This window comes from Dipteris shenzhenensis, chromosome 1 (genome assembly GCF_047967505.1).
Source record: "Dipteris shenzhenensis isolate YYH24624 ecotype China chromosome 1, Dip_SZ_1.0, whole genome shotgun sequence".
NCBI lineage: Eukaryota > Viridiplantae > Streptophyta > Polypodiopsida > Gleicheniales > Dipteridaceae > Dipteris > Dipteris shenzhenensis.
Window position 1 is genome coordinate 10,110,805 of NC_141596.1, and position 14,817 is coordinate 10,125,621.

Sequence of the window (14,817 nt, forward strand, 5' to 3'; positions counted from 1 at the left end):
AATACTTCCAAGGTTTTTGTCCTGACAAAAGTTCTTTGGCCACCCACCTTGCGTAATAAGGATCTACTCTCCAAGTCTAGATCTATTATATCGAGCCCTCCTTCCCACATGAGTAGGACCAAGGTCTCCCAAGCTACACTGACTCTGTTGCCTGCCAAACCATCTAGTCCACTCCAAAGAAATTCCTTATCGGCCTTTTGAGCTGAGTGATGCAATCCCTAGAATGGCACCAATAAGAGAAAACAAACCATCTTGTGGCCAGCAATACTTGGTTGACTACCACCCCCTTGGAAGCAAAGTCAAATTTGACTGAACTCCAAAACAAAAGTTTTCTCCTGATACTTTCCAACCCAAGGGCAAACTAAGAGAGGTGCGTACACCCACCTAGAAGCCCAAATATCTTACAAAAACACCCCTTTAAATCCAAGTAAAACCAAAATTAGCCCCCCAAACTAGAGTGTCCTGGTCACTAATTTGAAAGAAAATGGATTTATTCCAACTAATATGTGCATCTACTGCAGAGCAAAATAAATCCAAGGCTGCCCTAAAAGAAGTCAGATTTTGTGGAGTGGCATCCAAAAAAAACAGCAGTATCATCAGCCAGCTCATTATCCAAGAGCTCCCCTTCCTATCTCAGGGGAAGTCTCAGCCCAATAATGTCGACCTGAGATCTCCAAAATACAGTCATAGCTTGACCCACAGATAAATACAAGAAGGAGAAAGAGGGCATCCTTGGCGAACTGATCTAGAAATCTGAAACCTCTCTCCCCTTTCGCCTCTAATAAGCTCTGGCTTGTACAATGAGGAAGCCCCTCTAATCCAAGCATTTGAAAATCCAAAGTTCACTCCAAAAAACCCCGATCTACTATCATGAGCTATATAAGAGTAGAATTGGCAAGGCATTGGCCACTCTATACAACCTAATGTGAAGCCAACTAAAAAGAGAAGATATCATTAAAAATGCTTCTACCATGCACGAAGACCATTTGCATATAATGAATGAGATATGTAAGAATGGGCTGCAAATGAGACTGATAGCTTTGGATGAAATCTTTTAAAAGTTTCCAAAAGAGTCCATTGGGAAATCAAAGTTTTGCAATCTCCCTTTGGGATAGGATGAATGAGAACCTCTATAAGTGAATCAGCATAGTATCAAAGTCCCAGACACCTTGCAAGGTTGAGGTGACATGGTCCCCAATCATGTCTCAAAAAAAAAAAAGGAAGGTGTCAACCCATCTAGACCTGGGCATGGGCATTTGCCCTTGTGAAGGGCGAGAAGTGCCCTCCTGAATTTTGGATGTTGAAAGGTGCATCAAGTGAGACTCTCATTTCTGGTTCCACCAATGCTAGAATACGTTGCTAAACTCTGTGTTTGGCATCATCTCTGGCAAGTGTGCCAGAATCTATTGAGAGAAGGGAGGCATAAAATCTATTGCTATATGCAAGACAACATCATGATTTGTCTCTAGAACCCCATCTAAGTCAATAAGTTGAGAAAAACTCTCTCTACCATGCCTCAGGTCAAGAGTAGAGAAAAAGTGTTTATTGAGTCTACCTCCCATCTGAATCCAAAAGGACTCCTATGCATGAAAGACATACTCTGTTCTCTAAAACCTGTTGAGGAGCCCTTGCTAGAGCAAGGTAGTCTTGAATCCAAGGATCTATAGGCCTTTTTTTGTCTTCCCTCTAAAGGGCTGCTAATTGTTGCCAAAGGCCCATCTCCGAGCTGAGATTTTCATGTCTCTCGGTGCTAGCAATAACATGATCAAAATCACTAATACCAGAGACGAGTCCCTCTTTTTATCTGAAGGCAAGTCCGCCATGTTAAATTGCCCTCCAATAATCCATGAGTCTGCAATGGGGTCACCTAACGGGTGGTTTATGGTGGTACGGGACACTACGGATACTATCAGTGGTGGTGGACGCATCCGAATTCTTGAACAGTATATCCTTGTGATTGGACACGGTATCATTATACTGTCTAGGGTATAGTGGATCATTTTGTTGATTGGGGGACTTGCGGTTAGTCTCCTCAACCTATTTGCCCCCAACTATAGAGGGGATCACGTCCTTTTTTGGAAGGAACTTCTCTCTTGGGCATTATTCACTTGGGACCATCGCTGACCTTGGTAGGATCCAAGACATGTTACACATTCAATCAATTATAGAAAATCATTTAGAGAGAGAGGCAAAGGGTGGAACGTAGTCAAGACCCATTCAATCAATTCTAGAAAATCATTTCGTGAGAGGCAAAGGGTGAAACATAGTCAAGATGTATCCAATGTGTCAGTCTCAACATTCTATTATGTGAAAGTGGACCTTCCGCCTCTACCAATCATAACACGTGAGTTACTAGTTCTGGTATCTTTCCAACGTGTCTTAATCAAGATATATGAAAGCAAGCCCTCACTTGTGTCAATCATGACACATGAGCCTCCTTTCACACTATATCCATGTAAGACAATGAGCAACGCAATCAAGAGTCCCAAAAAAGATAACCCATTATCTTTCACATAGTATTTATCCAAAAGACCAAAAAGAATAATCATTGATAGCTCACTCTGTAGTGATCAAAGCATGAGAGAATCAATCTTATTATCACTCATGAACCTTCCTTTCTTGTTCTAACCAATAAAGCATCCCATTAGATTTCTTATCTAAAAGAAATTACTTATGTTTCACAGTTGATTATTGTCACATGCAGCCATGTACTGGGGTGCAAGGTGACAACTGGCTTCATCGACAAAGTACAGATAGTTCATATGATAGGATATTTTGTCATATGCCATGACCCCATTGTGAGCCCTTGTCCAGGGATAGTCAGGCACGACCTACGCAAGTCAGTCTCACAGCCTTAGGTCAAGGCAGAAATCAAGTCCTTCTTCACTAGTACCCACTGGAGAACAATAGGTTAGTGTTTCCTTCTTAGGGTTCTAGATAGGTCTAGGTCTAGTACCCACTGGAGAACAATAGGTTACTGTTTCCATCTTAGGGTTCTAGATAGGTCTAGGCCTCAGCCTAGGTTAGGAGCCTAGAAGGGCCCCCTAAGGGCTGCACCAAGTGAGCTCCCATCAAGGGAGAATGGATTGGGGAAGGGATGCCTTTATAGGCTGCCCCTCCCTAGGCAATAAATAGTGGGAAAGTGAGCCCAACCAGCCAGACAACAAGCCGATTGGCTGGTCAGCTTGTTTGGGGCTAGTTGGCTCACCCCACAGCCCCCTATTTGAAGGGGGGCTGCTGCACTCATTCCTCATCCAGCTCCCCAGCAAAAAGCCTCCAGTCTCCAGCCCGGCGCAGTCCTCAGCCCTTCTAGAAGTCCCCTGCAAAACAGCAATCAGTTCAGCAGTCTCTAAGGCGTGATCAGGCAAGTGTCCACACAGCACCATAGCACAGCTCGGAGTTGAGGTTTGGTTCCTGTTTCAGCAGCTTTCTTTTACAGTTTTCATCTCTTTTCTCAGTTCTTTCCCAGCTCTCTCTAGTTCCATCTCTCTCAGCTTTCATATAGATCTCTCAAGCTCCATAGCTCAGATTTCCGTCTTCCCTTCATCTCTCACACTCACACAGCTCCGCTGCATGCCCGAGGACAGTACAAGCCTCTTCAATAGCCTTGCACAGTGGTCCACATCTTCCGTGTCGGCCGCATGGTCTTGGTCGAGACTTGGGTTGCTTCTCAGACATTTGTGGGTCAACTCTCCGTATCAAAGGGTCATCCTCAGAGCTAACTCCCGAACTCTCTGAAGGAGTATCAGTTGTATTCTTTTGCAGTTTCCCAAGTACAAAGGGGAGGGGGGTCCTCAGTGGGTACAGGGACCCAATCCAGTGTCATCTACAGTCTGTCTCTAATCCTACTCTCTCTCATGGTGCATCTGCATACACCTCACACAAAAGTTTAAAGAAGGTCTTGATGCGCATTACACAATCATTCAACTTTGCATGTTACATTGGTATCAAAACTTTGGTCTGTAATCCAGCTTGACTACCACGAGTGCATGGTCTTGTTGAGACATGGAAAGGACACACACACTAGCATCATGGAGCACAGCAGAAAGAAAGAAAGTCTATTAACATCCACTGGAGACCAAAAGGTCTATGGGACAGCAGTACATCTGCTTTAGGGAGGGCACATGGCAGCTCCCAAGGAGTGCAAAAAGCAACCCATATTATTTAGAGTACCTACATGATAGCTTGGAAGAGTAAACAGCCATACATCAGTTTAAGACTGAGAGTCTTTTGGTTTTGATTTAAACTCTCTGATTAGTGCTACACCTTCATGGTAAACTGCCTATTTTCCATCCTTTCTGGCAGCCTTGACTTTAGCTAATTCAGTTGCCTTAATCTTGAGTTGAGCTTGTGTAAGCTCCTTTGCTATCCATACTTTGATGCCCTTTAACTTGTAAGATTGTCGAAGAAGCTTGATCCGCATATCTTTTGACTTCAGTGTAAGGACTGCATGACCTTTATAGTGCAAAATAGAAGCTGGCCTAGAGTCGTCATCATCTTGCTCATCATTATCCACCCAATCAATGTTGGGCAAGCTTGCTTTGATCTTTGTCAATATTCACTATATGTGTCCTCCTCTTTGTACCAATCTTTTGGGAGCCCCCTATTCGAATCTTCAGCGCATTATCACATCTAGCTTCGTGTTCTTTAATCTCTGCTTTGTTGTCCACTTCCCCGATCACTTCCTTCTTAGCAGTTTGTACTTCAGTGTGAACAAGATCTTTGACTGTAGAGACTAGCTGCGGGGTAAGGGGGGAATCCTTACAAGATTTTACAGCCTCATCAATTACTGCATGCTTACCAGCCCTTCCAGAATGTGAAGTCGGGCCTTTACTTCTGCCAGTTCCAGAGAGAAGACGAGCATAGCTTCGCCTACCACGAAGAAAAAGAAAGTACGCTTCCGCCAAGCATTCAAGCAATGTTAGAGAAGCTCATGGAACATAACAAACTCCTAGGGGCCATGCCTAAGACCTTTGCTTGTTTCTAAAGCCAAGCTTTTCCCATAAAGCTTTATCTTTCTTGGATCAGCTCTATCTATTGGAATCATCTTCTGTGCTTTTAGAATCAACGAAGAAATATGTTTTCTGAGCTGGTTTGGCCTGTGGGAATGGCTGATCCAAAACTTGAATTGGTCCAGATTGTGCTGGAGAAAGAATGGCTGGGGGTAACAAAATCAGGTTCCATAAACATCAGCAACCAGAGAACACAAGGGACTCACAAAAGGTCTAATGCCGTATAGCTACACAAGGAGAAACCACAGCAAAAGAGATCAGAAAAGGAAACGTTCCAAATATAGAATCGTAGAACAATTCCATGTTCTTTGCAGCAATGACTTGTTACACAATGGAATGAAAATTATTTCTTGTTCTTAATGCTTGAAGGATAAGGAGAACATAACGATAGGATGTAACTGATAAACAGAGATTACACATCAAGTTGAATGCTGAAACTTTATTAGATATCGGACCAAAATATTAGATATCAGCCCAAAATACTATTACCAGAACTATAACTAGCAATTTGCAATGTAATATAAACAGAGCTGCATACCCTCAGAAAGTCACTTGGCCGATCTTTATAGTTTTCCCATTTCAAACTAGCTCGTAGTAGCGTTCTTGAACCTGAGGAATCGCTCATGCTGGAGTTGGAGCGGGTCAATATGTTTCCTACACCCAATACAGCAGCAGGACACACACTTGCTCCAAAGTGGAACTGTGGCAGCATGTTTACTGTGGCATTTACCCCCATGGGAAAGCCTACAAATGTAGGAGAACCTATTGGTACAAGTGGTGAGGAGGACAGGGTGTTCTCCTCAGCCCGAAATCTTGATTTCATAGTCTGAAGCCATAATGCTGCTGATGCCAGACATTCACCTGCGTCTCCCATTGGATCAGATGATGTGGCAAAACAGGCTACTAAATGTTCTGCAAGCCGTTTTCCTTCTGTTGCAGCACTGTACAGACACACAGTACCAATGGAATCCTTCAGTGGGTCTCCAGGCTGCCAAAAAATATTTGCCCACACCTTTACTAAATCCCTATATTGCCCACATCAAGCTTTTCTGAATCTTTATGCCTACTCTGGAAAAATTTTGGTCCTTCTTGAAGCTGATAATGCAGTAATTGCTTGCTAACAATTCACAATTTTATGAATTCATATTTCCTTATCCTGCAGAATAAGAAAAGTGTAGACTGTCTTCCCATAAGTGCCAGGCCATGGAGATTCTTAGACTGCACATACCTCAAGATACATCTGCGACCAGATAAAAACTGCTCACCATCAAAATATGATGATTCAAACTGTAGCTGTTCAAAATCTCCTTCCAGCCATGGATCGACTTCATTCATTAAGGTCGAACCAGATGACATCACCCTTTTCTGCAACATAGAATCAGGAGAACTGAATCACAGCTGCTTCAGTATATAAGCTCGTAATGCATGATGACAAATATGTTTTAATGGAATTCTGCTGTCGAGCCACCGGAAGACAAGCTTTAGCCTTAAATAAGTTTGTACTAAAATGCAGGGAGCTTTGTTTTTCTAGCTGACAGAACTCAAATGTATCCAAACTAACACAAGACAACTTTTAAAACGGCGAAAGGAACACCTCAAAAGAAGCACACCACTCCATGTATAAACCTACCATAGAAGTCAATACATTACTGTAGAGGAAAATTTTCAAATTTAATATGTAAAAAAAAAACAAAATATGATAAACCACTTATCAGTTTCAAGAAGAGAAGGTTGCCAGGGAGCCTACAAAAACTCTCTCCATGGGAGATATTGGCATACTTAACTTCATTGGGTTAAATGCCTCTAGTAAGGAAAAAGAAGGGTATTCAAGGATTATCATTTTCCAGGAAGATGTCATGATTGATCACCTATAGATACATTATTTTTAGATAAGGAGGTTCCCATGACTCCACGAAAACAATGAAATCTTGGTCATGCCATTGGGACTAGCTAATGTTGCAGTAATTTTCTGGAGGAAATAAACGATTTGTTCGTAAAAACATAAAAATGTGCTTTTTATGGATGACCACTTGTTTATTTTTTTCCCCCTTTCTTGAAGGAAGGGGGGAGGGGGGGGGGTTGGAAATGTGGGATAGAATCACTCTAACCTCTCACCCTATGCAGAATAGGAACAGCTCCGTCTCACACACTCAATGATGCACACCATCCAAAAGAACCTCATTCAGATGATAGATATAGAAAGCATATACAAGATAGAGAATATGAGATGAACTCAGATGTATTCCTCCACCAAATAGTGGGCTCAAGATGAGCACAAAAGACCAGCAAAGGCTGGATATCTAAAGCCTGAGATCAATCCTACTCTTCCTGCTCCACGCTACCTTTGTAGGCTTCAGTAGCTGCTGTGGCTAATGCCAAAATGAGGGAGTAGGGGGGGTTTTATACAGCCCCGATGGGGCTGACCCCCTGCCTAAATCCTTGAAATGTGCAGCTTGTGGGCCGACCAGCTCCTGCCCTGCTTCTTGTGCCCTATAAAAGGGCCACCTCCAGGCCCTCTGGGCTGCTGCTTTGCTGTACACATGCAGCCTCCTGCTCTAGAGGAGCTTCCATACAGCCCTCCATACAGCCCTAGATCCACCCCAATCCCCCTATGATCCAATGCCCCTTTGTCCCCACAAATCAAGGGCTCACAGGCGGGTGCATTGATCTCTTACACCCCTCTCAATGACACAACTGTGGGCTGATCCCCATGTGTCGAATGAGGTGCTCCATTTGCTCCCGTGGGAGAGCTTTTGTGAAGACGTCGGAAAGGTTGTCGGGGCTGTCGGACAAGACATTGGAAGTCGTCGATGATGAGTGAAACCGGCCTTCAGTTAACTAAAGGGCAGTAAACCGTTTCTATCTTAGCATTCATACTTTTTACAGCCGCATTGCATCATTCCCAATCACTTCCATTAATTAATTGCCACAGAAAAAAACTTAGAAATAAACTGAGAATAGTTGGATGGAGGCTAGAATGCCCTTGCTCAATGAAACATCACATGAGACACCCATTGGCCCAAATGCCTTGGCATCCCTTTCGGTATTTATTTAATTATTCTGAAAATGGATCACCCTTGTACTATGTTTATGGCAACTCCATTGTCTGAGCCACCAAACTGCACACGTGACCTCAAAGGAAGAAATCCACACACTGCCCCTCTGGCATAAATCTCGGTTGTCGGACAGGTGGTTGGTGCTGTCGGACAATACATTGGACATCGTCGATGATGAGTGAAACCGGTCTTCAGTTAACTAAAGGGCAGTAAACTGTATCTATCTTAGCATTCACACCTTTTACAGCTGCATTGCATCATTCCCAATCACTTCCATTAATTAATTGCCACAGAAAAACACTTAAAAATAAACTGAGAATAGCTGGATGGAGGCTAGAATGCCCTTGCTCAATGAAACATCACATGAGACACCCATTGGCTCAAATGCCTTGGCGCCCCTTTCGGCATTTATTTAATTATTCTGAAAATGGAAAATGCTTTACAACAAGGGCTCACCCTTGTACTATGTTTATGGCAACTCCACTGTCTGAGCCACCAAACTGCACACGTGACCTCAAAGGAAGAAATCCACACACTGCCCCTCTGGCATAAATCTAGGTTGTCGGTGCTGTCAGACAATACATTGGACGTCGTCGATGATGAGTGAAACCGGCCTTCAGTTAACTAAAGGGCAGTAAACTGTATCTATCTTAGCATTCACACCTTTTACAGCCGCATTGCATCATTCCCAATCACTTCCATTTATTAATTGCCACAGAAAAACACTTAGAAATAAACTGAGAATAGCTGGATGGAGGCTAGAATGCCCTTGCTCAATGAAACATCACATGAGACACCCACTGGCCCAAATGCCTTGGCGCCCCTTTCGGTATTTATTTAATTATTCTGAAAATGGAAAATGCTTGCTCACCCTTGTACTGTGTTTATGGCAACTCCACTATCTGAGCCACCAAACTGCAGACGTGACCTTAAAGGAAGAAATCCACACACTGCCCCTCTGGCATAAATCTAGGTACACCCTTTGTAACTGGGTGTCGGTCCACAGCCTGAATGGCCAAAGGGGAAACTTTGAGCAACAAAATACACAACAAGCTTCCAAAAATGACAGAATGGGAAGTAAAAGAGGGTCAGAACGACCGTACCTGCTGTCCTTGGAAGAGGGGGGAACTCTACCCTTGCACCTATCCCCTGTCCAGGCTCCCAGCGGTGCATAGTGACCCTCAACCACGAACAAGAGTAGCAAATGAAAAAGGATTCGCCTCCCGAGGGCAGCAGATCCCAGAGCACAGGCTAGCAAGAGAAATGAGCAACCTGCCTCGGGGTGTGAGCAAGGGGCTTGTACGATCAGCCGTACCACAATCCGTGCAATCCAAAAAATATGTCCGTACAACCAGCAAATGGTCCGCACACGAGCTTGAAATCACCTCGTTAATTAATGCATCTTGGGACTTAAGCCAAGAGCCGCACAACAGCAGCAAATGCCTTAGGAAACGTGCAAGGAGTTCCGTACACCCCGTACGGAAGGCCGTACAGTCTGTAAGGAAAGCAGCAAGGAGATAATCGGGATGCATGCAGCCTTACTTTGCGAGCCAACCGCCTCAAGATGCATGACGCAAACTTCCGTACGTTTTTTTTTCACGTAGCTCTCCAAGGTACCAGAGAGAGCAAAACCAGGTAGAGAGAGAAAGGTCACACTTGTCATCACATAGGACTGCCACGTGGCTCATTAAAGCCCCTAACCCTCTTACCAATGACACACTTTGGGTTCCCTTGGGCCCAACTTTATGACCCCTCTAAACCTTGCCTTGCCCCTAGCATTAGTGGGTGCACCTAGGAATTAGTGGGTGCACCTTAGGGGTTTTTCAAAGTCCACGGGATTATTTGCACACAAAAAATCACGGCCCTGCTGTGACAATGAGCTCCCATACGAAGTGGTAATGGACTTTGATGTGCTTCTGAAACACTGGGTTCCTCGCAATGGCTATGCAACTTTGGTTGTCACACATGACCACTTTGCCTCCTCCTGGAGTCACATCCATATTCTCAAGTATCCATCTAAGCCACAATGTCTTGCATGCTGCAGCGCACGCAGCTTGGTACTCCGCCTCTGGACAGTTTATACCGGTTACATGCTTTAGTTGTTCATGGGGACCATGGGCACTCCAAAATGTGGCATGAAAGGTTTGGTCATGTCAATTACGGTACTCTTATAGAAATGCAAAAGTCCAAGATGGTGGAGGGACTTCCACCTATCAGAAATGCAGAGAAAGTCTTCCAGGCTTGCTTGGAAGGCAAGCAACACCAGGAGCGATTCCCACAGGAGGCTACATTGAGGGCTAAGGAACCATTGGAGCTGGTCCACTCCATCATTTGCAGACCAATGTCAACCAACTCATTTGTAGGTCCACATATACTCTTCTATTTGTGGATGACTTTAGTCGGATGACTTGGACATACTGCCTGGCCAAGAATTATCAAGCATTTGAGAAACTCAAAGACTAGAAGGCCAAGGTAGAGAAGAAAACACAATTCCACGAGCCGCAGACTCTTTGAGGAGGCGAAAGATATACCGGAATGGCAGCCTGCCATGAAGGTAGAGATGGATGCCATTGTGAAAAATGACACTTGGGACTTGGTAGTTCTCAGCTCACAGGCTGAACCTCCCAAACATACGTGAATACAACCTTTACAAGAGCCCATTTTGGCAACATGCCACTTGTCAATTTCCTAGACTACTATCCTAATTACATGCCACATAGGGCAACTCTTGAATCTTTGTAGTCCTTGGTCACATGATGATGTAGACTCTTGCTAAGCAGCCTTAGCCTCCTTAAATGTAGGGCATTTTACCTCTCTTAGTACCTGCAGCCATTTAGTGAAACATACCCACCATGGCACCCATTAAATGTTAGCGTTTTTGCATGCAAAATAAACTTTAGACTAGTCCTAGTCACTGTGGGCATCCCCATTAAGCACATGTGCACACAACACATAGAGAATACTTTGATTGACTGAGGTCAACCCTCTTGACCATAATTAAGGGGCTTTGACCATAGGTCATGGCGTCTTTATTAAAGCCAAGGCTCTCCAACCGAAGTTGGGAATAACTTGGTTGACCGAAGTCAACCCTCCTTGGCTAAAGCCAAATCTTGTTGGTCGAAACCAACACTCTTTGACTGTAGTAAGCTTTGAAATACTTTGGTTAACCGTAGTTAACCCTCTTGGCGTGAGCCAAGTCTCCTTAACCAAGGTTAGGCTTACCTAACCGAGGTTCAATATCTTTTGATCGAAGTCAATACTTTGACCAATGAAAATAACTCTTTGACCATAATTAAATAAATGAAAAACTCTATAACTATGATTAAATAAATGGTTAACTAGAACTTTGACTATGAGTATTTACAACTTGGTGACACACCAAGTGGGTGTACAAGCTAAAGTTCAAGTGTGATGGGAGCTTCGACAAATATAAAGCAAGATTGGGAAAAAAAGGCTATGCTCAGTCAGAGGGATTGGACTTTGACGAGACCTTTGCCCCCACAGCCCGGATGGTCACTATTCGGACAGTGATCACTTTGGCTGCCCATCATGGATGGTCCATATTCCAGATGGACGTGAAGTCAGCATTCTTGAACGGAACCGTGGAGATCAGGTTGCAGGGTCATGTCAAAGGTATGCAGACTAAAGAAGGCGTTGTACGGGCTGAAACAGGCCCCAAGAGCATGGTACCAGTGCATCGTTGTATTCTTCTCGAAGATCAGGTTGAATCGAAGCCCGTCGGATGCGAACCTGTATCTCTTCTCATAGGGGAGTCAAAGGCTGGTTTCCCAAATTTGTCATCTCGAACTCCTCCATGAGTACCTTCTTGACCTGAGAGATCTTCCTGGTATGGTCAAAAGCGGTAAGGGTAAGATCGTCCACGTATAGGATCTCTCCACTATTTCCTTAGGATCGAGGTCAAACAGAACAAGGACAAGATATTCATCTCGCAGGAGAAATACTGTCGGGAGACACTGAAGCAGTTCGAGATGGAGGACTGCAAGGATGCTATGACACCAATACAGGTCGGGCAGAAGTTGAGCATTCATGACTCTTTAGATCTGGTAGATGCTAGCAGGTCTTGATAGTTGGTGGGAAGTCTGCTTTATCCAACCAACACGAGGCAAGACATCTCCTTTGCTGTTGAGTTGTTGGTCACTTCTCTACAAACCCCAGGGAGAATCACTGGAAGGCAGGTCTACGGGTGCTGAGGTATCTAAATGGTGCTAGCACATACGGGACTACATACACCACAAGATTTGAGTTAGGTGAATTCTGTGACTCAGATTGGGCGGGTGAAGTCAATTGGTGGGAAGTCTGTTTTATCTAACCAACACCAGGCCGGACATCTCCTTTGCTGTTCAGTTGTTGGTGAGTTCTCTACGAACCCCAGGGAGAATCACTGGAAGTTGGGTCTATGGGTGCTGAGGTATCTGAATGGTACTGGCACATACGGGATTACATACACCACATGATTTGAGTTAGGTGGATTCTGTGACTCAGATTGGGCGGGTGACAATGACACCAGGCATTTGATTTTAGGATATTGTTTTGTGCTTGCATCAGGGGCCATTTCTTGTCTGAGCAAGAAACAACCTTCAGTTGCCCCTTCTTCTACTCCTCGACACCTTGGGCCACGACCTGTCCGTCTTCCTTGGAAATGACGGTGATTTTCCCATTATGGAAGATACCAGACATCTTATGCTTATCCATCTGACTCACAGAGAGCAGATTCTTGCACAAATTTGGAACAAACAGCACACTGGATACTACCTTCTCTTCTGCCGCTGTGGTGATGATCGGAATACTGCCAATCCCCTTCACAGGGCATGTTGAGCTATCCCCCACGGTCACCTTCGAGTCAAGATGGGTCCCCTCCATGGTCTTGAACCACTCCTTGTTGGACATGTGTTTTGAGGTGCCACTATCCACATACCAAGCCTCCTTGCGGTTACTCGCTGCATGAGCAGAGCAGTGCTCTATGGACAAGAAAAACTCTTCAGTAGTGACATTGGCTGTGTCTGTCCTAGGCTCCTCCTTGCTATGGGACTCCTTTTTCTTTTGATCCACCTTCTTCTTCTGACAACCTTTTGCATAATGACCAAGATTTTCACAGTACAAACATTTTACCTTCTTTTTCTACTCTGAGTCGCTGGCCTTGCGTTTGGAGTCCTTAAACTTGCCCTTACCAGGCTTGTCCTTCACCAGAAGTGCTTTATCATCGTCCTTGTTGTACAACTTCTCCCGGGATTTCTCCTTTATAACAAGGGCCCAAGTCAGAGGCTTGGTCCTTGGTCTTGCTGTCACCGTGGTGATGAATCCCTTGAAGCTGCATGGTAAGCTCTTGAGCGTCAACACTGCCAATTGACAGGTGTCTACCTTCTGACCAACCGATGCCGGTTGATCTCTTAACACTTTAACTTTTGTTAAGCGGTCACGCACACATATTGAAAAGCTGTTGCTGGAGAGTCGAGATATGAGAAGTGTTATCTGTCTCGACAAGTCCTTCAGAGTGGCCCAGCCTCCATTGACATGTCAGCGATCTAGATATGAGGAATCATAGAGTCCGCCGTCGTCCCTATGATTAAAGCCAGGGCTTGGGCATCTCTATCCTCCCATGCTTCGAGTTCATCTTTGTCCACGAATCCTGCCCTTGTGATGTACAACATCCTTTGACTTTGCGTCCACTCCCGTCGTGAGCTTTCACAGCTTCCGGGCCACAAGGTGACTCTGGACCTTTACCTTCCAGATGGGATAATGTGTCCCATCTAGCTTCCCAGACTCTCCAAAGTTAGGGATGGTATAAGGGGGAACATGAATAGCGGCGGAACGAGTATAAATAGTAGTGACAGAAGAACCTTCTGACTTCGACATGTCTGATGTAAATTTCACACAGCAAAGAATCTCCAAATAGAACGTGCGGTAGAAATAGAACTGTGCAAACTTGGTTCGAATCGGAGTCGCTTTCCTGAACAAGAACTCCTTCCTTCAATGTGAGAGAGCTGAGAATCATGCTCTGATACAATGCTGGAAATGAGGGATAGAATTACTCTAACCTCTCAACCTATGCGGAATAGGAACAGCTCTGTCTCACACACTCAATGATGCAGACCACGCAAGAGAAGCTCACTCAAATGATAGAGTATAGATAGCATATACAAGAGAGAGAAAATCAGATATCTTCCTCCACCACATAGGGGGCATGGCACAAGCTCAAGATGAGCACAAAAGACCAGCAGAGGGCTGGATACCTAAAGCCTGAGATCACTCCTACTTTTCCTGCTCCACACTGCCTTTGTAGGCTTCAATAGCTGCTGTGGCTGATGCAAAAATGAGGGAGTAGGGGGGGCTTTATATAGCCTCTGCTCCAAGCCTGCAAATCGACCAGCAAGGGGGCCAACCCCTTGCCTAAATCATTGGAATGTGCAGCCTATGACTCTTTGTACCCTATTAAAGGGCCACCTCCAGGCCCTTTGGGCTGCTGCTTTGCTGGGCACATGCAGCTTCCTAGATCTGCTCTAAAGGGGCTTCCATACAGCCTAGATCCACCCGAATCCCCCTATGATCCAATGGCCCTTTGTCCCCACAAATCGGGGGCTCACAGGTAACAGGTAGGGAGAGACGCTCTTTAAACATGAGAGGTGCCTTAAATCAGATTTTAGTATTTCAAGAAGAATTTGATTTCCCTTCATTAATGAGAGAACATGCAAGATCTTGAAAATTTAGACCCGTTCTTTAGCTACTTATGT

General features: G+C 44.6%; 1 protein-coding gene across 2 annotated transcripts in view; it reads right to left on the minus strand.

Annotated features, from left to right (window-relative positions):
* Positions 1-14,817, minus strand: part of LOC147905352 (uncharacterized) — a 38,977-nt gene that overhangs the window by 6,638 nt on the left and 17,522 nt on the right. For both annotated transcript variants that reach the window (XM_087381709.1, XM_087381719.1), the window contains exons 4-5: positions 6,241-6,377; positions 5,551-5,953 (exon numbers count right to left, since the gene is read on the minus strand). In XM_087381709.1, the coding sequence (XP_087237835.1) occupies positions 5,551-5,953; positions 6,241-6,377 (540 nt within the window). The remainder of the gene's footprint in view (positions 1-5,550; positions 5,954-6,240; positions 6,378-14,817) is intronic.